The sequence below is a fragment of the Phaethon lepturus genome, unplaced genomic scaffold, assembly GCF_000687285.1.
Source record: "Phaethon lepturus isolate BGI_N335 unplaced genomic scaffold, ASM68728v1 scaffold11360, whole genome shotgun sequence".
NCBI lineage: Eukaryota > Metazoa > Chordata > Aves > Phaethontiformes > Phaethontidae > Phaethon > Phaethon lepturus.
Window position 1 is genome coordinate 1 of NW_010511227.1, and position 13,250 is coordinate 13,250.

At 40.8% G+C, this 13,250-nt stretch overlaps 1 protein-coding gene across 1 annotated transcript in view; it reads left to right on the forward strand.

Moving 5' to 3' along the window:
• The first annotated feature begins 5,256 nt into the window (after positions 1-5,256).
• LOC104617827 (claudin-19-like) overlaps positions 5,257-13,250 on the forward strand; it is a 14,365-nt gene continuing 6,371 nt past the window's right edge. The window contains exon 1 of the mRNA XM_010283253.1: positions 5,257-5,476. Within this exon, the coding sequence (XP_010281555.1) occupies positions 5,257-5,476 (220 nt within the window). The remainder of the gene's footprint in view (positions 5,477-13,250) is intronic.

Here is a 13,250-nt window from a genome sequence, read left to right on the forward strand (position 1 = left end):
CTCCACCCTGCTGCACCTCAACTTACCTCACTGTCAAGCTGCTCCAGCGAAGGGCTATGCATGCTGACCAGGCATGATGCAGCCGACCCGCCCCACAGCCTCCACTCAGGCCTCTTCACCATGCTCCCCCAGGTCAGGTGCCCCCAGGTGTCCTTGCTGCTGGCCAGGGCTCCAGCCTCTGGCACTGTGCTGCTCTTGCCAGCACGTTCTCCATGCCAGTGGTGCAGCCAGAAGGTTCCCTGCGGGGCTGGTGAGGCGTTGTGGTGGTAAAGAGCAGTCCTCACCCAGCTGGTGCTGTGAACACTGACACCCTCCTGAAACTAAATGGAAAAAGGAAACAGGTGTGTTTGCTTTGGCAATAACTTGTAACTGCTAAGTTTCTGGAAGCTGCATGCACCTTTCTGGTTATCTGTGTTGCCATGGAGAGACTAAAGGGACAGCCAAGCGGCCTACAGGACAGTCATGCCTGGCCTCCTGAGATCAGAGTGCAGAGCTGCCAAAATCAAGCAGCTGAATAAACAGTGGTTTATCCTGGAGGTGCGTGGATGGAGGATGAGAGGCAGCAGCTATGTGTTGCAGCAGGAAAAGTTCTGCGTGGGCATGAGGAACACGCTCCATAGGAGAGTGGTTGTGTCCTCTGCAGCCCTAGAGGCCACGCTGTTGTGACTGGATGAGGGTTGGGTGACTTGACCCAACATTGAAGCTGTGCTTTAGTGGGAGGGTGAAGTCAGTGAGGTCCCTTCCAGCCTAGATTATTCTGTAGTTCATTGCATGAAAGGAAAGTTATAGAAAGATGAGAATGACCTGTGTATTGTAACTGCAAGTGACTGTAAGCCTGATTAGACTATTAATAAGTTACAGAAACTTCAGGAGTGCAGTTACAAAATCAAATCTTTCGAAGTAGAGAGGAAATGAATTAACATTGTTCCTCTTTTTTTTTTTCTTTTTTTTTTTTTAAAGAAGTAGTGAAATAGTTTGCCTTCTCAACTTAAGGCCAGACTCTGACCCGAGGAAACCTCTGTAAGCTTGTGGTGGGAGACTGCTCTAAGTGGTTTAGTACTGCATTTAAAACTGCATTTTTATCTCTTTCCGCTTGCACTGGTGTCCATGAGTCAGCCTCAGACTTTGCTTGAACTAAGGAATGATTAGCAGGTTCAAAGCCATATATTGCTGATGTTAAAATGTATATATACATATGTAAATGAAACCAGTGTTGTAATCAATTCTCTGTCTCTGTTCTTCTATGTAACAAAATGAAAAAGAAGTAAAAGAGTATTGGGGTTTAACCTGGCAGGCAGCTAAACAGCACACAGCCATTGGCCCACTCCCCCACAGTGGAATGGGGGAGAGAATAGGAAAAAGGCAAAACTCCTGGGTTGAGGTAAAGACAATTTAATAGGACATAAAAGGACGGGGAAATAATAATAATGATCAAAGAATATACAAAACAAGGAATGAGCAATGTGATTGCTCATCACCTGCTGACTGATGACCGCCTGGCCGACTCCCCCCAGTTTTATTTTCATCAGGACATTGTATGGTATGGAATATCCATTTGGCCAATTTGTGTCAGCTGTCCTGGCTGCATCCCCTTCCAGCTTCTTGTCCCCTGCCAGCCTCCTTGCTGGCAGGGCTGTATTAGCAGCTGAAAAGTTCTTGACTTAGTGTAAGCACTGCTCAGCAACAACTAAAACATCAGTGTGTTATCAACATTATTGTCATGCTAAAGCCAAAACACAGCGCTATACCAGCTACTAGGAAGAAAATTAACTCTATCCCAGCTGAAACCAAGACAAAGGGTTTTAACTTTCCAGCTTAGATGCTTTTATCACTCATTTTTACTTCCAGAGACCTTATCAGGTTTAAGTGACTTAAATATTTCTGTTAACTCTTCCTGTCCTGTATTCAAACCATGTGCATTTTGACTGTGCTATTTCTAATGTTAAGGTGATCTTTCTGCTCCCCCCAGGGCTTGTTTTTATCACATGACAGCTCTTATGTGTATATAGCCTATGTGTGCAGTTTGCAAGAGATGATGCTGGAGGCTTTTTAGCAGCTGAAAAGTTCTTGACTTAGTGTAAGCACTGCTCAGCAACAACTAAAACATCAGTGTGTTATCAACATTATTGTCATGCTAAAGCCAAAACACAGCGCTATACCAGCTACTAGGAAGAAAATTAACTCTATCCCAGCTGAAACCAAGACAAAGGGTTTTAACTTTCCAGCTTAGATGCTTTTATCACTCATTTTTACTTCCAGAGACCTTATCAGGTTTAAGTGACTTAAATATTTCTGTTAACTCTTCCTGTCCTGTATTCAAACCATGTGCATTTTGACTGTGCTATTTCTAATGTTAAGGTGATCTTTCTGCTCCCCCCAGGGCTTGTTTTTATCACATGACAGCTCTTATGTGTATATAGCCTATGTGTGCAGTTTGCAAGAGATGATGCTGGAGGCTTTATGTATTTATTTGGTTTTGGTTTATGGTCAGTTTCCTTGGGACAGTTGCAAAGCACATTTGCTATTAATGATGCCATCATCTCAAATCTATAAACAGTGACAGTGCGTGGCAGCTAGTACAATCAAGTCCCGAAGGGTAGGGTAAAGGTGTATGTGGTACCAGTTCAAAGAGGAGGACTTATGTGGTGCCAGCTGAAATAAAAAGCTGTATGCATTTGAAAGCTTCTCGCTTGCAGGTGGTTTCTATTAGTGAACTCTTACCCCGTTAAAGCAATGGATTTTGCTGGCATTACTTCTGTCGTTAAAACTACAAGAGTGGTAAGAAATCAGCACTGCCATCGTGTGGGGACTGCAGTCTTGTGCATGACTGGTGGCCCAGCGGGAATAAGGTGTTGTCTGGACTGTCCTGTAGGTTTTGCGCGGTAGCAGCAGTGTCGGGAAGGGCTGAGTGAGAGTGGCTCCTTGGGGCAGAGGAAGGTGAAGAGAGGAAGAACAGCAGCTGCAAAGAGGTTGCAGAGTGGTCCTGGGCTGTTGGACCTCCCTCAGCTGTGAGCCAGGGAGGTCTGTCCTGCCTCAGGGCATGTCTGAAGTCACAAACCACACCTTTGCAGTTAATGCGATCCACTGGATGGGTGTCTATGCACTGACTGCAGGGTTTGAATGCTGGCAGAGAAATATAAAGAATATAAAGAAGATGGATTTGTTTAGACAAACAAATAGGCCCCCTCCCCTTCTTTTTCACCGGCCCTTGTTTTACCCACTGGAGACATGCATTTCAAGAGAGGCTCTAGGGCTCTGCTCCTGGCTTGTGTGGTTAACTGATATAAGACCCATCATCAGGCTCCCAATCCTCACTGAGACACCAGACCCACTCCCTGGCCCCTAAGGATTCAAATACCAGCACTGCATGCTTTGCTTTCTAAGTAGCAGAGGTTTTCTTTGCATGCTTGTCTTAAGATGATCTGGAAAACAAAACACCTTCCAGTTGTTCCCTTGTGCACCATGCCACTGGAGCTGCTGCTTCTTGCCACTTTACATTTCCCTGCATATTGAATTGAAATGGAACCATTACATTCAGCGCACATGTGCACCTTTCTGTTGAGAAGTACTCACCCACAGTGAGGAGCTCATGGATGTTGTATCACCTCTAACAGATGCATTAATACGGGACAGTAATTTTAAAGGTGTGAGAAGGGCTCTTATGGTGGTGTTTGTAGTTCTACTATAACATCGTTGAATTTTGATGGGTCTGGAGGAAAGCTGTTAATTTGTTTTTTCATGGAATCTAATTTCCACTTTGAAAGCTATGATATTTAAAATTATTGTATTTTGATGAGAATTTTGTGTTTATAGCTTTGACATAAGTCTTACCCATAGTGATGGTGCAGAGCATGTAGTTCTTTTTTCTTTTCCTTACTGCCAGGATTGAATTGTGATTGCATGGGTCATACCTATGTAGCAGGTGGAAACATTAATTTGAATTATTTGCCTGCCCATGTGGTGTGAAAACTGCTTGCATTTGTTGCTTAAATTAAATTTATCATTTATTTCAGATAGTCTCTGTTGACAGTTATGTATGTTTTGAAGAGGTTACACAATCACTCGAGAGAAAAGTGCTCCCTTCTCAATGCAAGATTAAACTTTCATAGTGGAACATACACCTTTTTAAGAGTGGAATAAACTTAATCCTTCTTTCCTTATGTAAACAGATTCCCAGTGTGTTGCAGTCATTTACAATGAATGATTATGGGAGGAGGCTTGGATTCTTTTTTTTTTAAAAAGCTGAAAACTTGCATATTCCTTTGCAGTCTGGACTACATCCTAAAACAAATCCCGTCTTCAGTTGTTTGCCTGTTTTATATGATCACAGGCCTCCTTTCATGAAAACAGTGTCTTGGTGAGAAGTGCAACAATGTAAAATCAAGTAAAATGGTCATGAAAATTGTAGTAATATTTTTCTGTATTGCTTTGGAGTCTGATGGTGCATGGGCAGCTCAGTGGCACTGACAATGCTAATTATATGCCATTGGTTTCCAGGTTAATCTGAGCATCTTTAGTACTAACTTACATGATTTTGTTATAATTTTCTTATCTGAGTCGTCCATTTCACTGGAACTTTGCTATAGTGAAAGGCCATGCCTGAGCCTTTTGTGCAACACTCAGGCAGAGCTTTGGCCCCAGGTCCTTGATTTTTAGAATGAGGGGAAAGGTCCTAAAGCATATGAAACTTTCACTTGTTTGATCAAACTGGTCCTCACAAAGTGCTGACGTTAGTGTCTAGCAGGTAGATGAAACGGGTTAGAAGCATATCGTAAACGTGAGTATCAAAATTTATTTTGTTTGACATTTATATCAGTAGGCATTATAATCAGGAGCTGAATAATTTATTAAAGCATTTAATAGTTTTAATTTTAAAAGAATTTTGAATTGTCTAACAAGTAAGGAACAGATGAAACATTGCAAATTCAAATTAGAGAAATCCTCAGCTGGGTCTTCTGGTTTTGCTCTGTTGGTATTTTTTGTGGTAAACATGTATGGTAATAAAAGTGTTCCTAAGAAAATACTCAGATGTCATAGAACATTTAAGTGTTCCAGTTGTTTCATGAGATTCAGATTCCAGTTCTGCAGTTTTCTTATGTGATAAATTATTTTGTAGGTAGGCATCTTTTTGATGTTTTTGTGAAACTCAGGCTTGTGTAAAGATAACTCCATATATTGTATGTGTATAAACTGTTTCAACAGGTTTCTAATATCAGAAATTTTGGGAGGCTTCTTTGAAAACAACCTGTCAGAAGAATGGCATCGTCTTCTCTACAAATTTGTGCATTGCTGCTGGCTTTAGCGGGATTCACCATTTTACTTGTTACTACTATGTCTAATAGATGGAAAATTTCGGACACTGCAACAGTGCTAGTTACTGCAGACTGGATTTCTGAAGGTCTTTGGATGGACTGTGCGGTGACTGCTTTTGGATCAATACAGTGCAGGAAATTTCTCTACATGTTGAGTTCAGACAGTAAGTGCACATAGCATATGTATATCAAATCCAGGGATGTAATTTTATTCCTTCTTTCTGCACAGCGTGTTAGCACAGTTGGACAGCATAGACTGTGGTTGTCACAGAGGGTCTAGTATGGACAGGATTTGTCCTGCAGTACTTGCAGGCAGGTTAAAGAGCCCCAGTGAAACCCATATGCTTCACGCTGCCATTCAACTTAGTAATTGCTGTGGCTTTATTGCCATCTCTGTTGTGTTGGCATAGAGGTATGGGTGATATACAGTGAATCTAAGATTTTTTTTTTTTATTGTTATGGAAGAAATAGTATCTTTTTACTCGACCTAATTCTTAACTACAAGCAGATCATAGATCAATGAGCGCTGGTGCTTGTTTGTGCTTTGGTGTGAGACAGGGCTTCGTAGATATTCCAGCTCTTGTTTGATACTTTGTGCTAAATCTGTTTATTTGTTCTGGAGGTGGCCAGCTTAAAATGTGTCTGTATGACTGATGCTTTTGTGTTTTCCGAGGTAGACCATGCTAGCAGGGTAGTTCATTTGCAAATAGAAAGAGAAGAATTGGCTTTGTAAGGGACCGAAAAGTATTTGTTTGGATTATTGTGGATTTTTAAAAATATCTTAATGTAAGCACCTTTTTATAGTAAAGGACTAGGAAGGACCAATGTTTAAGTGCTTTCCTCAGAAAACTGAGTGTAGAAAAAGTAACAGTACAGATTTTGAAAACTGGTATTTTGTTAAGCTTTCTGTCTTAAACAGAACTTTGCATTTATTCTTTTACAACTTCTGGTATTGTGCAGTTACTTTATGAGTTATATCAGGGAATAATTTCAAGCCTTCCCTGCTTTATAGATCCTTGATTACTGTCGTAGCTGTTTGTCTGGACTCTTTCCAGCTGATTTATTCCTGATGCGCAATGCTCAAAACCTACAAATACATCTCATAAACCATGAACACTTGCTTTTCTTGACACAGACATGGACTCCACTGAAGTCAGAGCTGCCTATTTGTAAGGCAGATCTCTAAAATGTACGAGTTTAACTCTCAAGAGTTAACTCTCAAGTTAACTCTCTATTTGTGGTTCTTCCTCAGAGCCCTGATTTTGGTGGCCTCAGCTGCTTTTATAACAATGGTGCCAATTTAAGAATAAGTATCAGCATCCTGTAATGACGCCAGAGTTTGTAGCCTCAAAAGGAGGCTAATCATCCTTCCACAGATTTTAAAAACTCTACTCATTGCATCAGTATCAACTTTTCATACTGTTCTGGTACCCAGTATGAGAATGCTCTTCTCCAAGACTTCCTCTATATAGATACCTGGATGCCTAACTTTCATCTAGAAACTTAGATATGATTTCTGAAAATTAGAGATGGGGCCAACAATCCTTCAGTTCTCATACGTGGTAGCAAGATGGCACAGATGCTTATAGTGGTGTGGCACCTCTGCCTTGCCTCATGTATCAGGGAGAAACAGGTGTTTCAGCCCTGTTATGGAGACAGGCAGCGTCAACCTGGGACAGCCTCCTTTTTTGAAAATGCAGTTTCATTACACCCAACACGGAAAGAAAATATTCCCTAGGAACAGAAGAGTTCCTGGTGAACTGAAGCAGTTGCCTCCCAGTGGTTCTCTTTCTTCCCTTCCTGTGGCCCTCATAATTGGAAGAGAGGACCCCTGGTTGGCAGGGCTTGGTGGATCATCTTCAGCTGTTCAAAGAACTGCATGTCCCCTAAAATCCTCAAGCCAACTGATGGGCACAACATGTAGCTGCCTGCAGAGTAATTGCTCTCTGTCGCAGGGCTGTTTCTCTTTCTACAGCACTCAGTCAGCATTCCTGGGTCTTGAAAGAAATCTATAGAAGTGATAAAAAATGTACAGTTCATGTTGATCAAATATTTAAGATGTTAGTATTTTGAGTATTTTTTTTCCCAACTGTATTGGCTGATCTGATTTTAAAATACACTATTTCTGCCTGTAAACCCTCTCTCAACCATATTACACACAAATATGCTCTGTTTTGAGAGTATCAGAGAGGTTAGGAGCAATTTTTCTCTATGTTCGTATATAGTCACGTCTTGGCATGTCTATGTTAGCATTTTACTTGCATCAGGGGTACATTTTTGTAATGAATTTTCCAGTTATTCCCATTTCCTGCACTTGGTTTGCATTGTGGAGTGGTCTTGGACTGTGCAAATTGGTTTCCTCATGGATGAAGGAAAGCGGGGAAATGTGCTCCAGGAACACACCTCCCGACTTCCAGCCATTGACAGGCAGTTAGTTCACCTGACCGCGTTAGAGCAAGTCTGAAGGAAAAACCCCATCATGAATGGTATTGATATGAAGATATCAACACCAGCTCTTTTACTCTGCTGATGCAGAGCCTCCTGCAAAGCAGCGTTTGCTGTTATGTCCATCACTTACCAAACTATAGTTCACAAAATTTAGTGAATAACTCTATGTTCTTCAACACCATTGAAGAGTGATTTCCTTAAGGGAATGATTAAAATGCCTAGTGCCATATAGGAAAAATTCATGTATTCCTGGTCTGCAGTTTAATCTTTTCTGTTTATATGTGTGCTTTATGACAGCCTGTTGAAATAGCTTTCTTAATTAGGAAGAGATTTTTTTCAGAATGAAATTATTAATTTTTGTTTTATCCTTGTCAGCAATATAAAATTTGGGGATATTTGATTCAAGTTCCCAAGTAAACTCGACTTTGAAAGTGCTCTCAGCCGAAGTGATCGCTGAGGTCACCAGAGTAGCACCTGCATATGGATATATTAATTTGAAAGTCTTTGAAGGGCTTTCAATGAGATATAGACATTCTAGTATACTGGTACAGTGTGTTCATTTTACTATGCCATAATTTTCAAATGGCAGTGACTTAGCAGGAGGAGGGGATTCTGTAAAAGTCACCCGAGAAGATAAATTCTTACCACACACCATCTAGTTTCTTTAGAAGATTGCAAATACAGAGCTGCACAGGATCGCACTGGCTGTGCTGCCAAATCTGTTCTTATTTAAAACAATGGCAAAGATCCTCCTGGCTGCCAAGGGAGCAAAAATGTGGTGGCACTGTAGTATCCTTTTGCAGCTGAACCTACCAACCTACAGCATCAGCTCAAAATGACTAGTGAATTTTGAAAAAAAACCCCACATACCTGTTATGGGCAAGTTGTGACTCTCTCAGTGGCTAATCCTTTCGGTAGTCTTTATGTAAATGCTATGAATCTGTTACCATGTTGCGTCACAGCAGGATTATTTTATGAAGAAACTCTGACTCCATTTCCTGGAGATAAGAACGGGTTATCACTGCAAGAGATGGTTAACCCCATTTGGATAAACAAGCAGTTTAAGGTATTAACATTAGTGGGTGATGTGAATTGAATCTATGATTTTGTCTAGTCAAGAGCAGAGGCAAGTAAACCAAGTTTAACATACCAGTACTTTGCCTAGAATATATATATATTTTTAATACTAAGATCTTCTGACAAACAGATGCAATCAACTGATATGTATTATTTTTCCTTTTGAGATAGGTCTGTCAAACTGGCTTTATTGCCTTACATTTCATTTCCATGAAACATACATTATCACAGTTGTATTCCAGCGTAAGTGGGACTATTTTAAGACCGCATGAGTTTAACTATAGATCAATAGACTGTAAAATATTAATGGAAACCACTCATCCACAGACTTAACCTTCCTGAAGGAAGCTGGCAGTACAGTTGCTATGGATTACTTATGACCATAACTCCAAAAAATGTGCTAAATTTTCTAGCAACAGAACAAAGTTCCTATTCTCAAACCTTTTTATGCTCGAGTCCTCAAGAAAATAACACAGTAAAGATTTTGATTTGAGATCAATAATAAAATTACAAACAATTTTAATCATGTGTAAACCTTAGTTGACTTCAGAGGAGAGACAGAGATAAAATATTTGCCAGTATTATCACTCCTACAAAATATTTTGCAGGAATACTGACTGGACGTTCTAGGCTGAGGCTAAGAATATGCTAATTTTGTCACTTCTCATTAGAAAAAGAATTAATATTGCCTTTTTTTTTTAAATGTTAGTATCTTTATCATGAACTGCTCCCACTTCTTATTGTCATGCACTGTAAGCCTTATCTCTGGGGTTGAGCAAAGAGCAAAGGTAGCCTCATTTTGGAGTGAAACCCAGAGATAAAACAGCAAGGAGGCTTCTGAAAGGCTTCACTTGATTGTAATCTAATTATAGGGATATTTAACTGTTACTACTCACAAGCATGTCTGCTGCATTGGAAATTGTTGGCTTTCTTTTGTGCTTGGGTGGGTGGGCAATAATTGGAGCTACTTTGCCGAATAATTACTGGAAGGTCTCCACTGTACACGGTAGTGTGATCACAACGTCCACGTTGTTTGAAAACCTGTGGAAGAGCTGTGCAGAAGACAGCACTGGAGTATCCAACTGCAGAGAATTTGACTCTATGCTCGCACTGCCTGGTATGTGACTTTGCGCAGCCTTGTTTATATTGCTTAAAAATTTGTTGGAAAAAAATTAGTAAGGCTTTTGTTTTCGTAATCTGGTAGTACTGGAAAATAACTGGCCAAGAAGCACTTTATGGGATGAAGTAATAAAAATCTCTTAAGCAGCAGAATGTGTCAAGCACATTAGGAAAGGCTATAAAATCGGGCAAATGAAGTCGCTTGATCAAACATTTATTTTAATAGGCATTTTAAATATGGTGTAATCTCTTTTCTAGCATCTTGTGAGAAGAATTAGTAGGAAATAATTTTTAACACATCTTGTGACAGTTCCATGTTTATTTGGCATTATGGTATTGGCCTTCTTTTGCAATACTTGATAGCCAATGTACTGTAGCTGGAGTTTTTTCACATAATAGGTAAGAAATACTGCTTATAGCTAAGAAGTGGTAGTGGGTTTTGCGTGTCGAGACTGATAATCATACATAATGCAAGAAATACAATGAGTATATATGCTACATATTATAACATGTTATACAATGAGTGTATGCTATAAATTAATATACTTGTCAGGACTTGTTAACTAATGTCTTGTTGGATGTGGTTCTAGATACCAGGAAATTAAGTTCTGCTGGCTCCTGTACTCTGTATTGGTGTTCAGCAGAATTGTGGATTGTCCTCAAATGCTCAACTAAGGCAATATTCTGTGGATAGTAAGCATGTTTATAGACAGTAAAGCTAGTTTTTATTAATCTTGAATAGTTCAGTATGTAGATACTTATCCCAGAATAAAAATGCCTGCCTGCTTAGTTGAATCTACACTGGGAGGTGGCTAAACTAAATAGGTAGGAGGATAATCCTAATCTGAAGAATGTGCAATATAGGATTAGAGGGAATGAGGTATTAAATTCACTTTCTCTTTCATTCTGAAATAAACTGATGTTATTGACCAGCTCTGACACTAGTGTAGCAATTCTCTGGAACTGTCTGTGTCCAGTATTTAGGGAATAGTCTGTTCTTTCCATCCATCGGTGTAATCTAACGATTGGTTTTAAAATGTATGTGTGTATTAAGAGCAACATAACCCTATAGAAACTTCTTAGACTCAGCAATAGCAGGATCATGTCCATTGGATGTTATCCTCTGCAGAGTCCTTATGTGAGCGTGGGTTTGGTTCATGGCAGGGGTCTTAATCTGCTGGAGGGTAGAAAGGTCCTACAGAGGGATCTGTCCAGGCTGGATTGGTGGGCCAAGGCCAATTGTATGAGGTTTAACAAAGCCAAGTGCTGGGTCCTGCACTTCGGTCACAACAACCCCAGGCAACGCTACAGGCTTGGGGAAGAGTGGCTGGACAGCTGCCCGGCGGAAAAGGACCTGGGGGTGTTCATCGACAGCTGGCTGAACATGAGCCAGCAGTGTGCACAGGTGGCCAAGAAGGCCAACAGCATCCTGGCCTGTATCAGAAATAGTGTGGCCAGCAGGAGTAGGGAAGCGATTGTGCCCCTGTACTCAGCACTGGTGAGGCCGCACCTCAAATACTGTGTTCAGTTTTGGGTCTCTCACTACAAGAAGGACATTGAGGTGCTGGAACACATCCAGAGAAGGGCAACAAATCTGGTGAAGGGTCTTCAGCACAAGTCTTATGAGGAACAGCTGAAAGAACTGGGGTTGATTAGCCTGGAGTAGGCTGAGGGGAGACCTTATCGCTCTCTACAGCTACCTGAAAGGAGGTTGTAGTGAGGTGTGTGTTGGTCTCTTCTCCGAAGTAACAGATGATAGGACAAGAGAAAACGGGCTCAAGTTGCACCTGGGGAGGTTTAGATTGGATATTAGGAAAAATTTCTTCACCAAAAGTGTTGACAGGCATTGGAACAGGCTGCCCAGGGAAGTGGGGGAGGCACCATCCCTGGAGGTATTTAAAAGATGTGTTGATACACTTAAGGAGAAGATAGTTTAGTGGTGGATTTGGCAGTGCTAGGGTAAGAGTTGGACTTGATGATCCTAAAGGTCTTTTCCAACCTAAGTGGTTCTATGATTCTAAGGGCTGCCACTGACTCTATGTAGTGTCTTGTCACTGATGTATTTACACGGGGTGTTGCTTCTGAGAGTGTCGTAGAGCTCCCGTATGTGCAGATGTGGGCAATGGGCCACATCAAGTTAGCATCTTGCAGCTGCTGAGAGAAAAGTGGGTTTCAAAGAAATTGAGGGTGTGTATGCGAAAAGAGCATCATGAGTAGATGTGCTAAAGCAAAAGAAAAAGGCAGGCAAGCAACAGCAAGGCTCCTGGAGAATTGCAGAGACAGCAGGGAGGAAAAATGGGGACAGACAGAAAGTAAATGAATAGGCCAGGCTCTGAAAGTGAATTTGTCAAGGTAGATTTGATCCATTGAAGAGGAGCTCAGTTACTCTGTTGAGAAGATGGCAGTATGTTTGAGGGGTATTGGCAGGGGGAAGGGGAAGGGAAAAGCAGCTTGAAGAATCGTAGAGAAAAAAAGGCTTTAGGAAAGAGAACTGAAAAACAAACAAGTTAGAAGACACTGAATTGTAGAAGTCATTGAGAGGACAGTTGGGCAAACCAGGAAAAAGGAATAAAGTAGGGTTTGTAGCATCGAGGGCTGAGCAAATAGTGATTTTCTGGGAAGGTTTCCTTACTGGCAGCTGAGCTATGTGGTATTTTTACCCATTTATTTAATGGGTATTGTTTTGTGCATGGGAAATACCAGACTTGGTTTTCTTGAACAGATTTAAAGCTTTTGAATTCATCAAGCTATTAGCCCAAATCACAAACATTTGAACTTGAACTGAGGATCTTTTTTAAAGCAATATTGCATAATATTGAAACCATGACTGACTACTATGTCTAGCTAGCACTTTCTATCTAGTCACAACTAGATCAAACTTTTGATATAAAGCACTTAGTTAGCTGCCAAATGCTTCTGAACCCCCCCCCCCCCTTCTTTTTAAGGTTCCATATGTGTTTCTTCCAATGACAGGATTTTGGGTTCATATCTTACAATTAGTATTGATTAATAAAATTAACTGACTTTGTATATTGTTCAATAAACTCATTTTTAAGATGAAGACAACAGAGAGTCGCGCTTTCTAGACTGTGAAGTAAGCTTCTCAGTTAAGGCTGCAGAGGTTATATTGAGGATATGCTATGACATCTCTGTCAAAATAATACAGCCATTGGCCTGCAAGCAGTTAGCCTGACGGTATGCTTGTGTGTTCTGGAAAGATATGGGGCTTCGCATCTAATACTGCTGGAGTCCTAAAGACCTGAAATGTAAGTTGTTGGATCCCTGCTGTGGGTA